This window comes from Amblyomma mixtum, chromosome 5, assembly GCF_055824585.1.
Source record: "Amblyomma mixtum isolate Tamu chromosome 5, ASM5582458v1, whole genome shotgun sequence".
NCBI classification, from domain to species: domain Eukaryota; kingdom Metazoa; phylum Arthropoda; class Arachnida; order Ixodida; family Ixodidae; genus Amblyomma; species Amblyomma mixtum.
Window position 1 is genome coordinate 189722635 of NC_143016.1, and position 18136 is coordinate 189740770.

At 50.1% G+C, this 18136-nt stretch overlaps 1 protein-coding gene across 6 annotated transcripts in view; it reads right to left on the reverse strand.

Annotated features, from left to right (window-relative positions):
• Positions 1-8080: 8080 nt before the first annotated feature.
• The window catches only part of LOC149345200 (monocarboxylate transporter 12-B-like), a 103968-nt gene continuing 93912 nt past the window's right edge, over positions 8081-18136 (reverse strand). For all 6 annotated transcript variants that reach the window (XM_089546504.1, XM_089546507.1, XM_089546505.1 and 3 more), the window contains 3 exons: positions 17224-17609; positions 16564-16689; positions 8081-10116 (listed from right to left, as the gene is read on the reverse strand). In XM_089546504.1, the coding sequence (XP_089402630.1) occupies positions 9899-10116; positions 16564-16689; positions 17224-17609 (730 nt within the window). In that variant the 3' untranslated portion in view covers positions 8081-9898. The remainder of the gene's footprint in view (positions 10117-16563; positions 16690-17223; positions 17610-18136) is intronic.

The window sequence follows — 18136 nt, forward strand, 5'->3', positions numbered from 1 at the left end:
ATCGATCACTTCTTCCTATCTCCAGAAGCAAGGTCTCAGCGTTTCACCAGAAAAGTGCGCGCTAGTGGCATTTACACGTAAATGTATGACTCCATATCCGGTACGCATCGACGGTCAAGTCATTTCTTACAGCAAAACTCATCGTTTCCTAGGGATCCTGATCGACCGCAATTTATCATGGAGCCCGCATTGCACTCTACTGAAAAAAAAGCTAACATCTATCGCTCATTTACTGCGATTTCTAGGTGGAAAATCTTGGGGCTCGTCGGTCCAGTCAATGCTGGAGTTGTACAGAGCTCTATTTGTCGGATGCTTGCGGTACAGTACACCTGTACTCTCAAACACGTGCAAAACTAACATGCGTGCCCTCCAGTCAGTGCAGGGTCAGGCCCTTCGCACATGCCTAGGTCTACCTCGGAGCGCATCAACACTGGGTAGCATTGCACTCGCCAAAGACCACCCGATCTCTACTTATATTGTCCTAGACTGCTTGCGAATGCACATACGTCATATCTCAAGGATTCCACAGCATCACCTTGCGCCTCTGCCACTGCAGAGACCACATTCTGCATTTGCAAAGGTGATAACGACGCAACAGTCGTCGATCCCACAACAGTTCACCCCGGCAGCACTACCTCCCTCTCCTCTGTGGTGTATGCGGCTCCCATGTGTGCGCCTTGCTATTCCGGGGATAGCGAAGAAGTCAAATTTATCGACGCCAGCCATTAAGCAACTGACACTGTCCATGCTCCACTTCGAATATTCGGACCGCACTCACGTCTATACGGATGGATCAGTAACCTCTACTAGTTCTGCTTGCGCTGTGGTCGTTCCTGCGCGACAGACTCAAATTCACCAACTAATTTCCCATCGGACTACCTCTACTGGAGCAGAGTTGGCTGCGCTTCTTGCGGCAGTACAGTATATCTCACAACAATCACCTCAAAAATGGGCTGTTTTCTGTGATTCAAAAGCTGCCCTACAATGTCTTCAATCTTACTTGAGACATAGCGACCATGAGCAACTTACAGCGGAGATACAATATCTGCACCACCAGGCAATCGAACAAGATCATGAAATCATCTTCCAGTGGGTACCAGGCCATAGCGGCATTGTTGGTAACGCCTTAGCTGACGATGCTGCTCGATCGGCTCACGATACAACCAACACTGTCCGCATACCACTGGCAAGAGCTGACGCAGCAAGGCACCTTCAACTGCTCGCCCGAAACCTGACTGTAACGTCGTGGTCTGCCCCTGGAGGTTGGTCACCCCGCTCGCATCACTTCAACCTCTTGCTCCAACATCACATACCATTCGGCCTCCCCCGCGGTGATACTACGCTGTTGTGCCACCTGTGGCTGGGAGTGGCGTTCACAAACGCCTATTCCCATCTGATCACAATTGCTGACTCTCCTGCGTGTGACCAGTGCGGTTGTGACGAAACGATCAGCCACCTCCTCTGTGACTGCCCTCGTTTTGAGCGAGAGCGCGGTGTCCTAAGTGTTTCTCTGCTCCGCTTCTTTAACAGAGTCTAACGTTCTGGGGCCTTGGGCTCAACCTTCCAGACAACGGAAAGCGGTGAAAGCGCTCCTGACTTTCTTAAGGGACTCGGGGTTGCATTCCCGCCTATAATCTAAGTTTTCAGTGCGCGCCCTCTGTCCCTGTGACATGGTGGTCGCTGGACACTTAGAAAACTCATTTCCTTGCCGCTCTTTTTCCCTTTTTCCCCTTTGTTCCCCTCCCCAAGTGTAGGGTAGCCAACTGGGCATCGCCTGGTTAACCTCCCTGCCTTTCCGTCCTTTTCTCTCTCTCTCTCTCTCTGAAAGGTGTGCATCTAATGCATCTGGAAGTAAAAGAAGTTGTTGCCTTCCGCGAGCTAAAAAAGGAAGAGGGGATGACAGTGCGCGCCTTCCATGGCATTCAATCGTGGCATGCGTGGCAGCTATCTAAGCCACCGACAGGAGCATCCTCTGAATTGTGCGTTGCAAGCGCAGCCAGGTCTGCATGGAATGAAGACGTGCGTTGTCGAATCAGTCGAATGAACGATTGCAGCCCAGAAACAATTTTTTTTAATGAAGCAGGTCCTTTCCAGATTGTTCATTTTGCTAATAATTATTTGAAATATGCTGCTTTCTTATTTGTCTTTAACCTCTTTCTGTGTACGAGGGGGGACCCAAAAGAAACCGGATTTTTCGTATAAAAACTTTATTTATTAACTCTTGCACAAAATTCCTTCAGTCACCTTCAAAGTACTCTCCATGAAATGCGATGCACTTATCAAGTCTTTTTTCCCACTGTTTGAAGCACCTCTGGAACTCTTCAACTTTGATATCGTCCGGTGCCCTCTGCGAAGCTGTTTGTACGGCCACCACATCACCAAAACGCTTCCCTTTTAGACTTTTCTTCATTCTTGGAAAGAGAAAAAGTCGCACGGGGCTAAGTCTGGTGAATATGGAGGGTGGGGAACGACAGTCCATCCCCGATAAGCCAAATAGTGGGTCACTCGTAAGGCCGTGTGTGCGGGGGCGTTGTCGTGATGAAGGAACCAGTTACCTGATCGCCAACGTTCCTTGCGTTTCCTCCGCACATCCTCTCGCAGACGTTTTAAAACTTCCAAATAAAAGTGCTTGATAACAGTCTGGCCAGCGGGAACAAATTCCTGGTGCAAAATTCCACGAACATCACAAAAGACAATGATCACTGTCTTCACATTCGACTTCAACTGCCTTGCTTTTTTTTGGTCTCGGAGAGTTGGGAGATTTCCACTGGCTTAACGCTTGGTTAGTTTCTGGATCATACCCCTAACACCAACTCTCATCACCTGTAATGACTTTGGTGAAGGAGTTTGGATCACTTTCAATCTCTTTTTTTTTAATCCCTACTCAAATTTAATCGAATGTTCTTTTGATCCTGTGTGAAAATGCGAGGAAGAAATTTAGCGAAAACACGTCTCATTTGCAACTGCTCAGTCAAAATTCGCTGAGAGGAGCTCCAACTCACCCCTGTCTCTTCTGAAATTTGGTCGATCGTGAAACGACCATCTTTGTTCCTTTTTGGCGGATTTTTTCAACGTTTTCATCGTTTCGAGACGTTGAAGGATGCCCAGAACGAGCATGGTCTTCGACACTCATGTCACAACGTTTGAAGCGCCCAAACCACTCGGAAACTTGTGTGCGGCTCATAGCACCCTCTTTAAAAGCCTGTTGCATCATTTGGTAACCTTCCGTTGCCGATTTTTCAAGCAGGAAACAAAGCTTCAAACACACTCTCTGTTCTTTTAAATTTGCAATAAATATTTCGCAGGCGGAACAAAGTAACTGCAAGCGAAACACAACACTACGCTCAAATGTTTGCCTACAAATTTATGTCGTCTGAACAGCTGTTTCGTGAAGGTCTCTGCTAACCCCATCTAGCGGTAGAACTCTCTACTACGTCTACGGATGGTAGCGCGCTCTCAGTTCGGTTTATTTTGGGTCCCCCCTCGTATGCTTAGCTGCGCATCGAATCTTGACTGCGTTTTGGTGGAAGCGAAATGCCAAAACCTTCCGTGTTCTGTGCGATGCCGTAGCGCATCAATGAACCCCAGGCGGTGAAAAATAATCCCGCGTACTTCCCTACAGTGGCTCTCGCAGCTAATCTTACGCATCGAGACACAAAGGACTGCATACAATACCCTACCAAAATTGAAAAACCGTACGCGATTCACAAATGACATAGGCTCTTCAGACCTGCATAGTGTGCTCAACGTTGCGCAACGGTCTCATTGGAAGGGTCGTAACTACTACGCAAACAAAATTACGCAACATGTTTTTATGATTCCAAAATTTCATATAAAGGACCACACGTGGCCAAAGCTTAAAAATATAAAAATGTTTTCTTTGTTAATTGCCATAAGTTTTCATTGTTCTGTGTTTTGTTGAAGTTATGTCTAAAAGACATATAAATATCAATTTCAGCAGTTGATAGGCCTGTGTGCATACATGATAACGCATAATTATTGCCACTCTGCTGTTAACAGTTTTTGATATAACGACCCGCAAACTAGATAAAGAAACGTTCTTTTGGCGGATTTTGAAAAAAATTATAAAAACATCTATAGCTTGCAGACAGACAAAAATAATGGAGCACGAATAAAACCGCTCATATATTTACTCAAACAATTTTCAGCTGACTAATTATAATATATTTTATGTAATTCACAACCAAATTTGGCCAAAACAGCAGAGCACTGAAGCGCATAACTTCACTTCTCCGTCATTAATAATTTCGCGTACTTGGAGAAATTTTTGGGGGAAAAAGCAATTGCGGATCGCTCCTTTCCAGTGATAAGGCAACAATATATGAAAATTTCAAATAAAAAAAAATTAGGCAGTGGCTTAGCTTTGATTAAGCCTGGATATTGTCGTGCTCGCGCTTCCCCCCTGCCTAAGTAGATAAAGGCAGCGGATTCTCTTCACCGGGGTGACCACAGTGGCAGCGGCGGTGGTCGAAGATGCGGCGGGGGCTGGCGAAGACGGCAGCAGCGGCGGAAGCAGCGGCGACGTGGCGGCGTCAGGTGGCCGAGCCTACCCTCGGGTCGCGGGACGACGGAGTGGTTCTACGCAAGGTCAAGCTGTCGCTGTTAATTGATAGACGGCTGTGTCCTCGACAGAGGTCACGTGTTTTGGACATCCGGCGGGGAAGCACGAGGACGTTCGTTCACCTGCTGGTAGACCGCGGGAGATTGATTTCCCCCAGTGTTTGATTACTCAGCATCTACCGCTTCCCATCGACCGAGCTGCGAGAAAGCGGGACAGCCCAGCACCGCCCCTGCCGTGGGCGGTATCAACGGTGTCCAAAACTGTCCATCTGATTGGACGTCATTCTTCGAACTTTATTCCCCAGTCAGGGATCTGTTGAATACCAACCCTATTTAACTTGGCTATGAGTGTGGCCGAGAGACTCCCGTTGGCGAAGAAGCTCCCTTCCACTGAGAGTCACTCTCAGTCGCTCTTTTGTAAATCATGTAAATAGCCTGTGTAAGGTTTTCCTTGTTTTTTTCTTAACCACATCTCCGACTTCCTCGTCCCCTCCTCCGTCCCGAGAACGCTATCCGAACCCAACGATATACAAGCGAAAATCTTCAGTTATGCTTGGTTTGATGGCCGTCCACACACTGCCTGTACGGGGGCGGAGGAGAGGGAAATCGGCGCGGTTAAAACTGCCCGCAGGAATGCGGAGAGGAGGGTTGCCGGCTGCGACGCGGGAAACACGCGGCTGCAACAAAAGGTCAAACGGTGGGCGAGGAGGCGAAGCGCACAGCTGTAGCGAGAGCGAGGAGGCGACGCACATGCGTAGTAGCGCGCGGCTGCGCCGGAAGGCCAGGCGACGGAGTCGGCGGCGGCAGCGGCGAGGAGCGACCACCTGCGCGGCGCGTGACGCCACTCGGTTTCGCGCATGCGCATAACTCACCAGTTCGGCTCACGCGAAGCTCGGCTCTGACCCGCGTAGTGAAGCTTTTCGCTTCAATATCAGAGGTTGACCATCCATCCATCCATCCATCCATCCATCCATCCATCCATCCATCCATCCATCCATCCATCCATCCATCCATCCATCCATCCATCCATCCATCCATCCATCCATCCATCCATCCATCCATCCGTCCGTCCGTCCGTCCATCCATCCATCCATCCATCCATCCATCCATCCATCCATCCATCCATCCATCCATCCATCCACCCACCCACCCACCCGTCCGTCCGTCCGTCCGTCCGTCCGTCCGTCCGTCCGTCCGTCCGTCCGTCCGTCCATCCGTCCATCCGTCCATCCGTCCATCCATCCATCCATCCATCCATCCATCCGTCCGTCCGTCCGTCCGTCCGTCCGTCCGTCCGTCCGTCCATCCATCCATCCATCCATCCATCTCACGCTTTGGTAGTTTTCTTATGGGATGTAAATACGGTGCGAGTGATAAAGTGCACTGCAGTCAAGGGATTCCTGGACTAAGGATACCGGCGGAAGAGGATGGCGACCAATTACCAGTCTACCATTGGTTAGATAGACGTTAATCGTCCTCCTCCTCATACTCCGGATAAAAACTTTCCCCTTGGCAGGCGCTCGGCTTCTTTGGGCCGGAATGCTTGGAAATGAGTCTTTCGACCCGAATTGTGTAGAGCGAAACACCTTGTACCATGGAGCTCTTTGACCAAAGCTGCCCTCATGGCCATAAAATTCATTATCATAACTGAAGCTTCAAATCGGCTATTACATTCGAAATTTCTCTCCGCTTTCAGAGCCGTCTGTTCTACACAGCGGATTAAACTGCGCTAGGCCCAGGCATCACTGTCCTTTCAATGCGCCTACGAGGTCACTGGCTGTTTAGACGTCCTCATTTGAAGGCAAGAGCAAATATTCTGGTGCTTTTTCTCTAGCCCACCATTGCGGTTGATCTCCTGAAACATATACTCCTTCTTAGACAGTGGTAGCTCAATCATTGACCCGAATTGCTTCAGTACAGATGCACACGTTGCCGTTGAGGTGTGCGTTCATTTTGTACAGAAAGCAATTTGCCAGAAAGCACAGAAAGCAAATGCCCCGCTCGGACCGTCGGACCTACCCTCCTCCACACCCCTCCCTTACCCACTCCCAACAGATCCTCTGGAGACGCCTCCAGACCCGCTCTCTCTCATCCCGTCAACTGCTATCTCACTACTGTGGCGACTGCCCTGCATGCTCCCTGTGCGGCGACCCTCACGCCACACTCTCCCACATCCTTTTCGGCTGCCCTGCTCATCCTCCCCGCGGGGACAGCCCGCGTTATCAAGTTGGGAGGACTGGGAGGTCGTGCTCTCGTCTCTGGACCCGCCATCGCAGCTTGCTGCGGTGCTTCGGGGTGCCGACGTCATGAACAAACACCACATGAACGTTCCGACGTAGAGTGGGACCGAGCGGTGGTCCAGGGACCCAAGGGGGGCCTAAACACACTTGCCATAATAAAGTTTTTCTCTCTCTCCTGGCAGGGTGGGCCCGCGGCCTATCCAGTTTCCGGAACGCACGCAACGTTATAGACGTTATGGCGCATATAGTTGCCCGATACGCCACAGCTTTCGCTCTCTAACCAGCTTCAAGTGTAGTTGAACCACACAATTTTTTTTTTCAATAGCAAGCCTGTGCTGCAATTTGGAAACAACTGCCCGGTTTCTAGACCGACCGAAAATGCTAAACAATGACCCTTTTTAACAGCTGCGTCATTTTCGTACATATGTTGCTAATATAGATACCGTGCGTTAATGGAAAACGGCGAAGGCCCGAAAATTTTGTATTGTTGGGCAGGGAAACAAATTTGCAACATTGCACAAATGCAAAAGTGGTATACAGTAAGCTGGCCTAAAAAAAATAGCATTTTTTACAACACTTGTTGTTGGGCTAGTTGGTAATACATACTTCTGAAGGAACCAGCGCACAAAACACAACGGACAAGAAAAAGGTGGTACACGACGGACAGGAGCGCTTTTTACAGCCTTCCTTTGCTCTGAAACATTAGGCCATAACATGACAGTTTCATTGAAAATAAAATAGTGATTATGGGATCTCACCGCAGGAAATTGGTGATATCCGAGCACTCCTTGGACTCAAAATCCTAATACCTCTATATTGTGTGCACAATGTTATGTACAAGCGTACGAAGTCTTCGCTTAATAGCCTGGCCATCCGTTATTGATGCAACACTGCAAGCCTCAAGAGGCCGTGGGCAGTTCCTGCTACCGCCACCGGTTACGAAGCAATTCATCTGTATATTTCAACTGGAATAAGGAAATCAACGGAGCAGTCAGTTTTTGACTAAAGCAAGTAAAATCACACGAAACACGGGTCCAGAACGATGTAAACGAAAGGCACAGCGCAGAACCCACAACTCATTACAGTTTACGTTGTTGATGCAAACGCTTCGTAACATTCTTGGCGATGGACTTCGAAATGTGGGGTCTCAAACTGTCGCCTTTGGGAAATCGTTCAGGAAGGTGCATTGAACATGCAAGGTGCACGCATAGCAGCTCGAAGTGGTGCTGCAGTAAGCGCTATGCAAAAGCAAGCACAGATAAAGGGCTTCCGGTGAACTCTAGTCCCGGTCTGGTCTTTAATGATGCATGTGAGCCCCGTGCTGGCACACACAGGTATGCGACAGCAAACACACAAAAGATAAGAGATAAGATAAGACTGCACACACAGATGACCCGACAAGGCGTTTACAAGGCAGCCAGCACCTGGCCAACAACACTGTGGTTCCTTTCTTTTTACATAACACAGTCGCTTGGATCACGTTTCGCCTCATTGGCGAGAAGGAAGGCGAAAAAGCGATAAAACTGGGAATAAAGGCAGAGACCGCCCGTATAGCTAAGAAGTTCAAAAAGAGATATACGCGGTCATTTATACCACACCACTCCTCCGCCAAATCCGCCCCGAAGTCGGACGCAGTGAAACACGAAAGGGGGACCAAGCGGAAGAAAGTGCAAGGCACCGCGTTGGTCCAGAACACTGCCTCGCACGCAGCGCGCACCAGGTCGCAACACCGGGACTCGCAGGTCACGCGGTAAGGTCACTTTAGGCTTTGGATGTCCGGTGACACATTCGCGCACTATCACACAGGCTGTTGCGGTGGCTGCATATTTCTGACTTCGGCGATGATTCATTCATTGGCCGACTTCAAAGCCAGCCATACAAAATTAGGAAGAGTCGAAGCTGATGGAGCCGAGCATAGAAGTGAACTCGGCAGGAATCGTTCAACCTCCCACATGGGTGCATACGCGCTGGACATATTTCACTCGTACCGGCGCCTTTGCGAACAGTGGGGTGCCTATGTGGACTTGATAAGTCTGGAAACGTGGTCCTCCGCTTTATTCTTTCTCTACTATATATTACGTAATGAGCTAAGCGCACAGTGAAGAATACACCGGCACGAATTGGCGACGCTGTCGTGTATCAAGCGCCTGCGAGTAGTACTGAGCTGTAATCGGAACCTATCACCTTCGCACTCCCATGTTTCGAAGGCTGCAGGCAGTCGCTTGTACGCGGAAAAGGTTTACAGAGGAACCTACGTCGTGGTTTGGCAAAAGACGTCCACGTAGCGGACAAAATGGAAAGCTTCGGCAAATTAGGTTTGCCAGAGCTTTGTAAAGACTCATAGAGTGCGCCTAAGCATATCTTCGAAAGATAAAAGAGAAAAAACTCGTCCCAGGAGCGGTGCCACATCTGTACTCCAGGATGAGCTCCACTAGTTTGTCACGCACCACTGGTATCCGGAAAAATAAAAGCTGCTGTACCACTGGGTCGTCCTTGCGAAGGGCTCTCCGTGATCGTTGCACGGGAGTCTATGGACAGTGGAAACGTGAAGCATGGGTCACCACGCGACAAAGGATCGTGTGCACAGCGCGGCGTCTTCCCCACATAAAAGGCATTGCACACGGGCATTCCAAGCGCTGAGGAAGCACAACGAGTGCCCAGAAAACGCCGCTTTGTTGCCCGCCCTCGAAGACGGCACCAGCGCGGATTCAAGGCACGGCTCAACACGTTTTCTTGCTGCGGAGAAGGTCGCACCTTGTGGATCAGCGCAGCTTCCGCGCCACCGCAAAGCTCCACAGATAACCATGAACGGGATCCTTGGGGTATAGAGCGTACGCATTCCAGGTAGCGTCCAGGCTACCATGGTCACTGGCTTGTCGTCGACAGTGGCGTAAACCGGAGCAGCCTACATCCAGTCCATGGTGGACTCGGCACTCCACGTGTCGCGCTCACAGTCGCTCGACCTTTCCGCGGAGCGAGAGCGTCATCCTTCGACACCCGGGCCCAGATGAGGCCCGCGCTCCTCCAGGCAACTCCTCGCGTCGGTCTCGCACCCTTCGGTCAACGGGCGGAAGGCGTCACACGTTGTGCGGACCGTTCACTGAGGAGGTGCCGTTGCTCATGTCGGTCGTGGCGGTCTCTTCCCGGGAGGACTTGGTCGTGGACGTAGTACTGGACTGCTCCTCGCAGCGCTGAGCACAAGGAATCACGAACAGCATGACGCCGCCGAAGGCGATCATGGCCCCGGACAGGAAGAATCCGGGGTCGTAGGAGCCCGTGTAGTCGTACAGCCAGCCTGCGCATAAAAGGGAGGCGCTCTCAGTGTTGGCGCTACTGCGGAAAGCAGAGCTTCGCGGGCAACGCCAGACTTGCTTGTGCGTGTTTTACATTGGCATTAAAAGCGCTGCCATTCACCACTCTAGTAGCCTTAGTGGTGTGTTTCAGTCCTAACTTTGCTCCTTGAAAGAAGAGGTTGCAAGAAGGCACTCTTGGGAAGGGTGTGCGGACTGTGTACACATGTCGGTTATTGAGGGCTGAAAACATTCCTTTTGTTGCACCCTTGCAGAACATATTACAGATGCACATCCTTAAGGTTCACTGTGTCCGAATAGCGACAAGTTGCAGCGACATACAATGCTTACATAGGAGAAGATACATTCGATAGGACAGGGCAACCAAAAAGAAATAAAAATAATAAGACCCTGCCTGCACCACATACAGGCAGAACAAAAAGTACGCGGGCCAGTTGGTGCATGATGTTTGGTAAAAACAGCACATGCAAACGAGACAGAGACAAGACAACGGCAGACGCACACTTGCGCCTATCAATCTCTATTCGTGTGCCGTTATACGTGCCATTTCCGCTAGAAGATGGGCTTTAAAGACCGAATCTAGGGTAGCATTTATTTTGTCTCTAAACATAAGAAAACAATGACCGAATGGGCAAGAACACGTGCTTCAAATCCCGTAATGTCATTTACAAGTGCGCCGAGCTGGGCAGTATCGCATGGCCAAGCGAATATAGCCCCGTCGAAGATTGTCAGCGCGGCAATAACTTTTACTATAAAGAACCTGCACGCGACGTGGTGCACTCACAAAGTTTGCACTCACTCTGTGATCAATGCACAACGTTTTGTACCATCCGGAGAAGACGGCAACGGAATGCGGCGCAGACCCTACGCTAACGGCACCGAGGAAGCTGGTGCGTTTGTGTCCGCTGACCAACGGCACAGCTGAGAAGCAAGGCTTCACAATAAATTCAAATTCAAATTCTTTATTTCTGCCTTGTAAAGATACAGACAGCGGAGGCGCAGAAAAAGCTGAGAGACAGCTTGACTAAGCCGCAGCCCCCTTTCGCTTGGCAGCAGCTTGGAACCATGAAACCATGAAACCAGGAACCATGAAACGCGGTTTATTGCGTGCAAAGTTGGTGTCGTGTGCAAGATCGCGTTCACATATGTGGGAAGCCATACACCGGCGAATCAGGCCGATGCCTGCATGAGCGGCTGTGAGGGCGCCTCGTGGCAGTGAAATCCGTGTCGGCCCTTGGGTGACCACCTGTTCACTGCAAGCGCTAGTCCGCAAACTTTTCAAAGCTGGCTTCCAAAAGACACGAGTGTCAGTAAGAATTTCGAGTGCCTCTGTATAGCACAGAAAAGAGGTAATTGAGCAATAGCACCTCAGTATCGCTATCGAGGAAAGAGCTATAATATATCTAACATGCGGCATGGCACTGCGCTTCACGGCTCCAGATTGGTGTTTGTCTTGATTTGCTGAAATAAACGTAAGGTGATTATTAGTGTCTGTGCCGCATGCTTGCGTTCTTCGCCCCGCGTCTTACAATAAACGCGATATATTTTGAATCCAAGTCACCTGAATTCGTTGCCCTGCAGCGCCGAGAATAATCGCAGTTTCGAAATTCTGAAAACTGATATGGCTGTTATCCACGGCCAGCTACAAAATCTCATTACAAACAGGCGCCAGACTGTACTTGTTAAAAACCTAATTAGTAACCGCTATTTAGCTAGCTAAATATTATTTGACTATTTTCTGACGACCATCACCACTGCCATTATTGTGCACAAAAAGCCATTGTTATACTTCAGTGCCGACCTTCAACGGAAAACCCTACCCATTCGCAGGTAGTTGAGGTAAGCTCTGCTTAAATGCTGTACAGCGCAGCTCTTTGCAAACGCGGCTGTCAGAGCCCATTTAAACCGCATCCAATGTGATGTGTCCGCACGTTTGTATGCGCCCTCCAATGGCCCTACAACACAGCCGAAATCTACATGGTATACGGCCATGTGCCACACTTGTTCACGTGGTGTCCTTGCTTCAGAGGACAGCGACCAGCTAATTTGACTGTAGTCCGCAAATTAAGAGGCCATGCGATGGCTAGTTACACAAGCCAATGCAGCGAAAAACGGTCTCAACTGCGTTTCGTCGATGAGTGTGTGTGTGTGTGGGGGGGGGGGGGGGGCTATCCTCTGCCTTCTCTAAAAATTCACTTCCGGACCAGCAGAGCAAGACCAGGCCTCACGGCCCGCCGAGGACCATGGCCAGTCTTTACTTTTGCGCACGGTAGCACAGTCAGCGCCACCATTATGCACAGAGCTCGAGCAGTGCACGTCAGATGATAACAACTGGGATTTGCCAGCAACCCACGGATTTTAAGTAAAGTGTTAAAGTCCATGTGGTTTGTAGGTCTGTGCGGGTTTTACCGCAAGGGTCGCCTGTAAAACCGCGACACGCTATGGGGAGGTGTCCCTTTGCTTGTAAGGCAGTGCGCCGCTCGAGCGATGTGCGCAAGGGTGACGAAGATTGTGAAGGAATACAGTTAGAGACAAACCGAGTACATGCGTACATGAGTACTGAGCTTTACAGCTGTGTTCATATCTTTTTTTCTTTTCTTCCTGTCACATCTAGGGCAAGAAATCTGTTGTATATATTTGTATACAATGATATGTACTGAATCCTCTATGACGTAGAACTGCGTAGAGTGTAACTACAAATGTGTGTGCTGTTTTCTTAAATTTTCCCTGTAATGCTGTCGAAACTGTATGCGGAGGGAGGGCCTCGTCAGGCTAGTAGCCTTTAGCTCTCCCTTCGCTTTTTGCTTGTATTGGAAACAAGCAAACAAACAAACAAACAAACAGTGCTGCAGGCTTCGTGAAAAGACGGTGACACGCGTTATCCTAACTGGACTTAATCGAAACTGCCCAAGTCTATAGGAACTGCCAATCGAAAGGAACAATCGAACACTTCAGTTTCACTCCGCAACTGGAGGCCCATGGCAGGTGCTTCACGGTTAAAATAAACTGTATGCGGTTCTGGGACGCAGCGAAGGCCGTGTTGAGTCGTGTCGCAGCTGCTGCTGCACCCTCGACACGAAAGGAGTAAAAAGGCAGTAAGCATACTCTCTTTAAGTGGCAGGGCATGCTGCCTAAGCCCCGGGGTAGATTCCCATCACTGCAAATACGGAATACTTTAGGTTGGCAACGGAAACAAATTCGCTCTTCAAGCATGCAAATTTCAAGCAGTTACAAAGGTTTTAACCTAACTTTTAATCTCCTTTATATGCTAACCCCAGGGCATTTAGTGCGGCGTTTAAAAACGCTCTAATTACTAACGGCATCAAGTTACTATGTTTTGCAGTGGGAATATACCTGTGTTGCAAAGAGTAGGCATTCCGTATATTTAGTGAACGAAATCTAGGTCGGAACTTGTACAGCATCCAGTGCCCCTAAAAGGGAGGGCGCCAGAGGAAAGCTTAGTCACTTCTTACTCCCATATAGGTATATTCATGATAAGAGCGTTTGCTGACAGCGAGATACAGAGGCTCAGAAAACGTGAACCGTTGCCCGTATAAGTGCGGTCTTCGCCGCCTAAAGCCATGCCCCAAAGTTCACACATATGAATAAAGCATAACTGGCAAAACTACAGTTTCATTTGCAGTTTCAAATACTAAGCACCTTCAGTCCTCTTCAATACCCTGAACATCCGCCTTACTTTCTTCTTGCATCGTTTGCGATTCCGACAACTGACGCGTGTCTGCACACGGGAAAGGTGGCAGCTTGCTTTGCCAATCACTCGCGCAATTTCTCTCGACAGCAGGCGGAATGCGTTCCTCTTTGCTGACTGTCCGCCGGCGTGTCTTCGAGCAGACAATCGCTGCGAAGGCTCTTCACTTGCCGGGCGCACGCGTGAAAAAAATACAGACGGTCTAACTCGGTTAATCACGGAATATCGTGACGCAGTACGTTTCTACAAGGTTATGCTTGTTGTGTCTCCATGATTACAGATTGTTTGCTGAGTTAATCTCGCGGCTATGCTTGCTTCTGAATGGTTATCCTTGTTGTGCCTCTATGATGAAACATCGTTTTGCTGACTTAATCTGGCGGTTATGCTTCTTGCCGAAAACCCAAACGGGTTTTCCACAGTCTCACGGGTGAATATTTTCGTCGCTGCAGCGTTGTTAGGCAAATGTTCTTCCTATTTTTGCTTTCGGTAGGCCGCGTTCGCATCCAATCGCAACTGCCGTTCGTCATCGGTTTCTCGCTAACGTCTTCTCAGCACATACTGCCTCTGTGCTTTCAACTGTTTCTGTCTCTCAGCCACGACATCTGATTGCCGCTGTCGTCTTGCCCATTATTGCTCCCGTCGTCACACACGAAGACGCTCTTCGTCAGACAACCCGGACGGCCCCGGGTTAACCTCAATGCTAACCTGAGAAGCAAAGCCACGGCAGAAAGTGACGCCCAGCTGAGAATGTAAAGCGAGGCTAGATTCCCTTTCGCTTCGCTTTTGAACAGGTTTCGCATGTCTCGAGCATTCCCCCATTGCCTTTCTTCTTCCATTTAAGCGCGATTCACACGGGAGGTCTTCGAAGGGAAGGGTGGGGGGGGGGGGGGGGGGGGAACCAGCCTTGCTTATCTGGACGCAGCTGCGTTCCTTCTCTGCCCCGTCCGTGTTCGCAAAAGTCAAACCGGCTTCAGAGACTCGGATTTTGCGAGAATGCGGGTAGTAGTGCTGCTGTACGAAAAACCTTGGGGGCGCGGTAGCTTTATGTTTCACATCTGTGACAGTTTCTGCTGCAACTTTTGAGTGTGTGTTGCAGCAGTTTGTTTGCAACTGGCGGTCCGTCAAGCGCCATATACGCGCTGCCAGCTGCCTGGTCACAACCCGTTGGGCAGGTTGTCATGATTTCATAGCGTTACGCGGCCTGTCTCGATAATCAGAAACTTAATTTCCACCTGCCACATTGCGCAGGTTGTGATGACATCACAAGGTGATGTGACCTCGCGAACAGCATGGGAATTTCGTGACACCAGACATCGGCGGGGTGTTGGCGTGACGACAGCCCTAATGCCATTCGCACCTTTCAGCAACGGTGGCGCCCCCACGCGGTTCTTTTCCGAAGCGGTCGACCGGGGATCGGCGTTCGCGGTGCAAGCAGCTACTCTTCGCGCAGTGGATGTGCCGGTGAGAAAAGTGGACAGAAATTGCTCGTGCAGCATCCCTAGTGCGTAAATCGTGCAGTGCGAGGTGAATTGAGCCTGCACAGTTCTCCTGAGTACAAACAATTGAAATAATTTTGGAGCTTGGAGCTGTGGATGGGGAATAAAGTGACTAATTCGAATGCAGTGGTCGTATGCAGTGAGCACGTCTAGAAAGATTATTTCTTCTGGCGTTATCTCGGCGAGTTAGCCGACATAGCGTGACTGGTTACGGCATTCCTCGGTCCGGAGTTTTATGACACCAGTTAGGGACATAAACCTTGCGCGACCACGGCTGAAGGCCGGCATCGTGTCGTCGCTGCAGATTGCCGTGCACTCTTACGAATGGCGTCAAGAATGCAGAGGAAAAGAGCAAGCCGTCTAGGGAGGTTGCAGATGTGTGTTTTAAAGGTGTGGTTTGAATGTGAATGGTTGAAGATGTTTTGACCGTGGTGCTTATGAAAAATTTAAATGTAACGGACCCCTGTGCCCATTAACGTTCTGTGTTTTACTCTCGTTATCGTATTCACGAGTTTTGTAGATAGGGCTAGGTTAAAGCTGTACATTAGTGTAATTTACGATATACAGTCCGCACCCGTCAGCAGGGCTCAGTTTGTTCTGAAAAAAATTTTGTTTACTAGATTGTCCGCGCTGGATACGTATAGCCCACAAGAGCAACGTGTATGCGACCGGCGCATAAAAATGCATTTGCACGCACGGCGGAAGTATAACCTCGCAATAGGAGAAGCGTAGGGTATTTCATTCCACATCCGACGATATTGAAATATGCTGCACTGTCCGCGCTTGTATAGTTAGTGTGCAAAGTGCGAAATTTCAGTTTTTACATGTACAGCTCGTTGAGTGCATACCTGAAATTACGGTACATGAAAGCCAATTAGTTAGCCATTCATGTGAAAAAGTTGCAGCGCGAAGTAATGCAACAGAGGACCGAAAAAAGTCGCATGGAAGTGTCTACTCTCTGCCCTGCCCTCTTTTGCGTTGCATGGTGTCAAGAGTTTAGCGGATCGCATGGCTGCGCATTAAATGGCGTCTCATATTCTTCGAAGAACCTCTGCGTTTCTTTCTAGAGCGACAGAATCACTTCGAACAACACAACAGGGCCGGGAGCTGCATGCTACCCCAAACGCGCGCACGCTTCCGTGGCACCTCCATCACTGCTCCGTTCTCGACATGTTCTCCACGACGACGATGTCGAATCGCGTTAGAAGACCATTGTCTCCACTCACCGGTCACCGGCGGCCCCACGAGGCAGGCTACGCCCTCGAAGAGCAGCAGCAGCCCGAACGCGTTGGTGAGCCGCTCCAGGCCCAAGATGTCTACCAGGATCACCGACGTCAGGCTCACGAAGGCGCCTGCAAACGTCACCGACGAGGCTCAGCTCACTGGCACCACGCTTGACGGAAAACATTACCACCAAAAAGTTCCACCGATACACTTCCCTGAACGACTGAGCGGAGCAAGCAGCACTTCATCTGAGGGGAAGCAGTTTTCCGTTTGCAGTGCGTAACCTTTTTTTTTCTCCATCATGGTGAGATAAAAAAAAAAGACTGAGCTAAGGTTCGAAGTAGCAGTATGATTGAAATGTAGCGTTTTCGATACGCACTTGCATTCGTCTGAATAACGTACGTTCCATATGACGATTGCAATAATTACCGATGTTTTCCGTATGGCTCGTACGGAAGCCTAAGGGACGTACAGATCCCATGCGGACTAATACGGACGACGTATATGGCGCTGTTAAAATTCTCACTCGACTCCGTACGGCATCATGTCCATTAAACGGAAATGAGGAAATGCTATGGAAAGCATGCGCTGAAAAGTTAGGGAAAACACAGGGATTTCCGCATATTTTGCTTAATCTCGCGAACATGGCGGCGGGGACGCACCCGAGGTGGCTCCGAAGATGACGCAGTAGACGGCCATGGCGGCGCCGCTGCGCGCGGCGTAGCTGAAGGCCGTGGCGAGGCCGCAGACCGTCAGGTTGGCGTTGTACAGCCAGAGTCGGTTCACACACGACTTGTCGCTTAGGTAGCCGAGCAGCACGCGGCCCAGCGTGTTGGAGAGGCCGATGCAGGAGAGCAGGAGGCTGCCGGTCTCCTCGGGCACGTGCAGGTCTTCTACGGCGCGGTCTTTGGTGTACACGTAGGGCACGTTGAAGCCCACGCTGGTGAACAGGTTGGACGCGGCGAACAGCAGGAACACGGGCGACCGGAGCAGCCCGAAGTTGACCATCTCGCGCAGCGCGGCCTCCACCTCACTCGAGCAGAGGAACCTGCGGTGGTGGTGCACCAGAGTCAGGTCTCAGCATGTGAGCCGTATACGACTGCAACGCTAGAGCAGAGCAAATGAATTGCAGGACCACTTGGTTCACGGCTGACGTTGAGGGAGCGCGCGTGCTCCTTGCATGTCTTGTCCTACGTCTTCTGAGGACTGCTAATCTGACTGAATAATTGGAATTAGAACTTTTGGACAAGTGAAGTTTGTTGAGCAGTGCATGAATGGACAAATGGCACAAGTGAAAGGTAGCCGCATTATAGTTTGTTTTTCCCAGAACATTGTAGAAAGGGACGCTCGCGATGGCATAGAGCGCCCAAGGCTGCGCGAACTAGGGCAAGCTGAATCACGACAGGAGGTGTTAAAGAGCCGTATGCTGCCGTCGCGAGCACACATATCGTACTGTCCGCGCGCTTTGTCAAACGGCCGGAAATGGGCCCTTGTTGTTTACTTCCAGAGTTGCATGCAACTGCCTGAGTAAGCCGTCTGTGCACCCCGAGCAACTAAAAAGCTGACTAGCCCGGA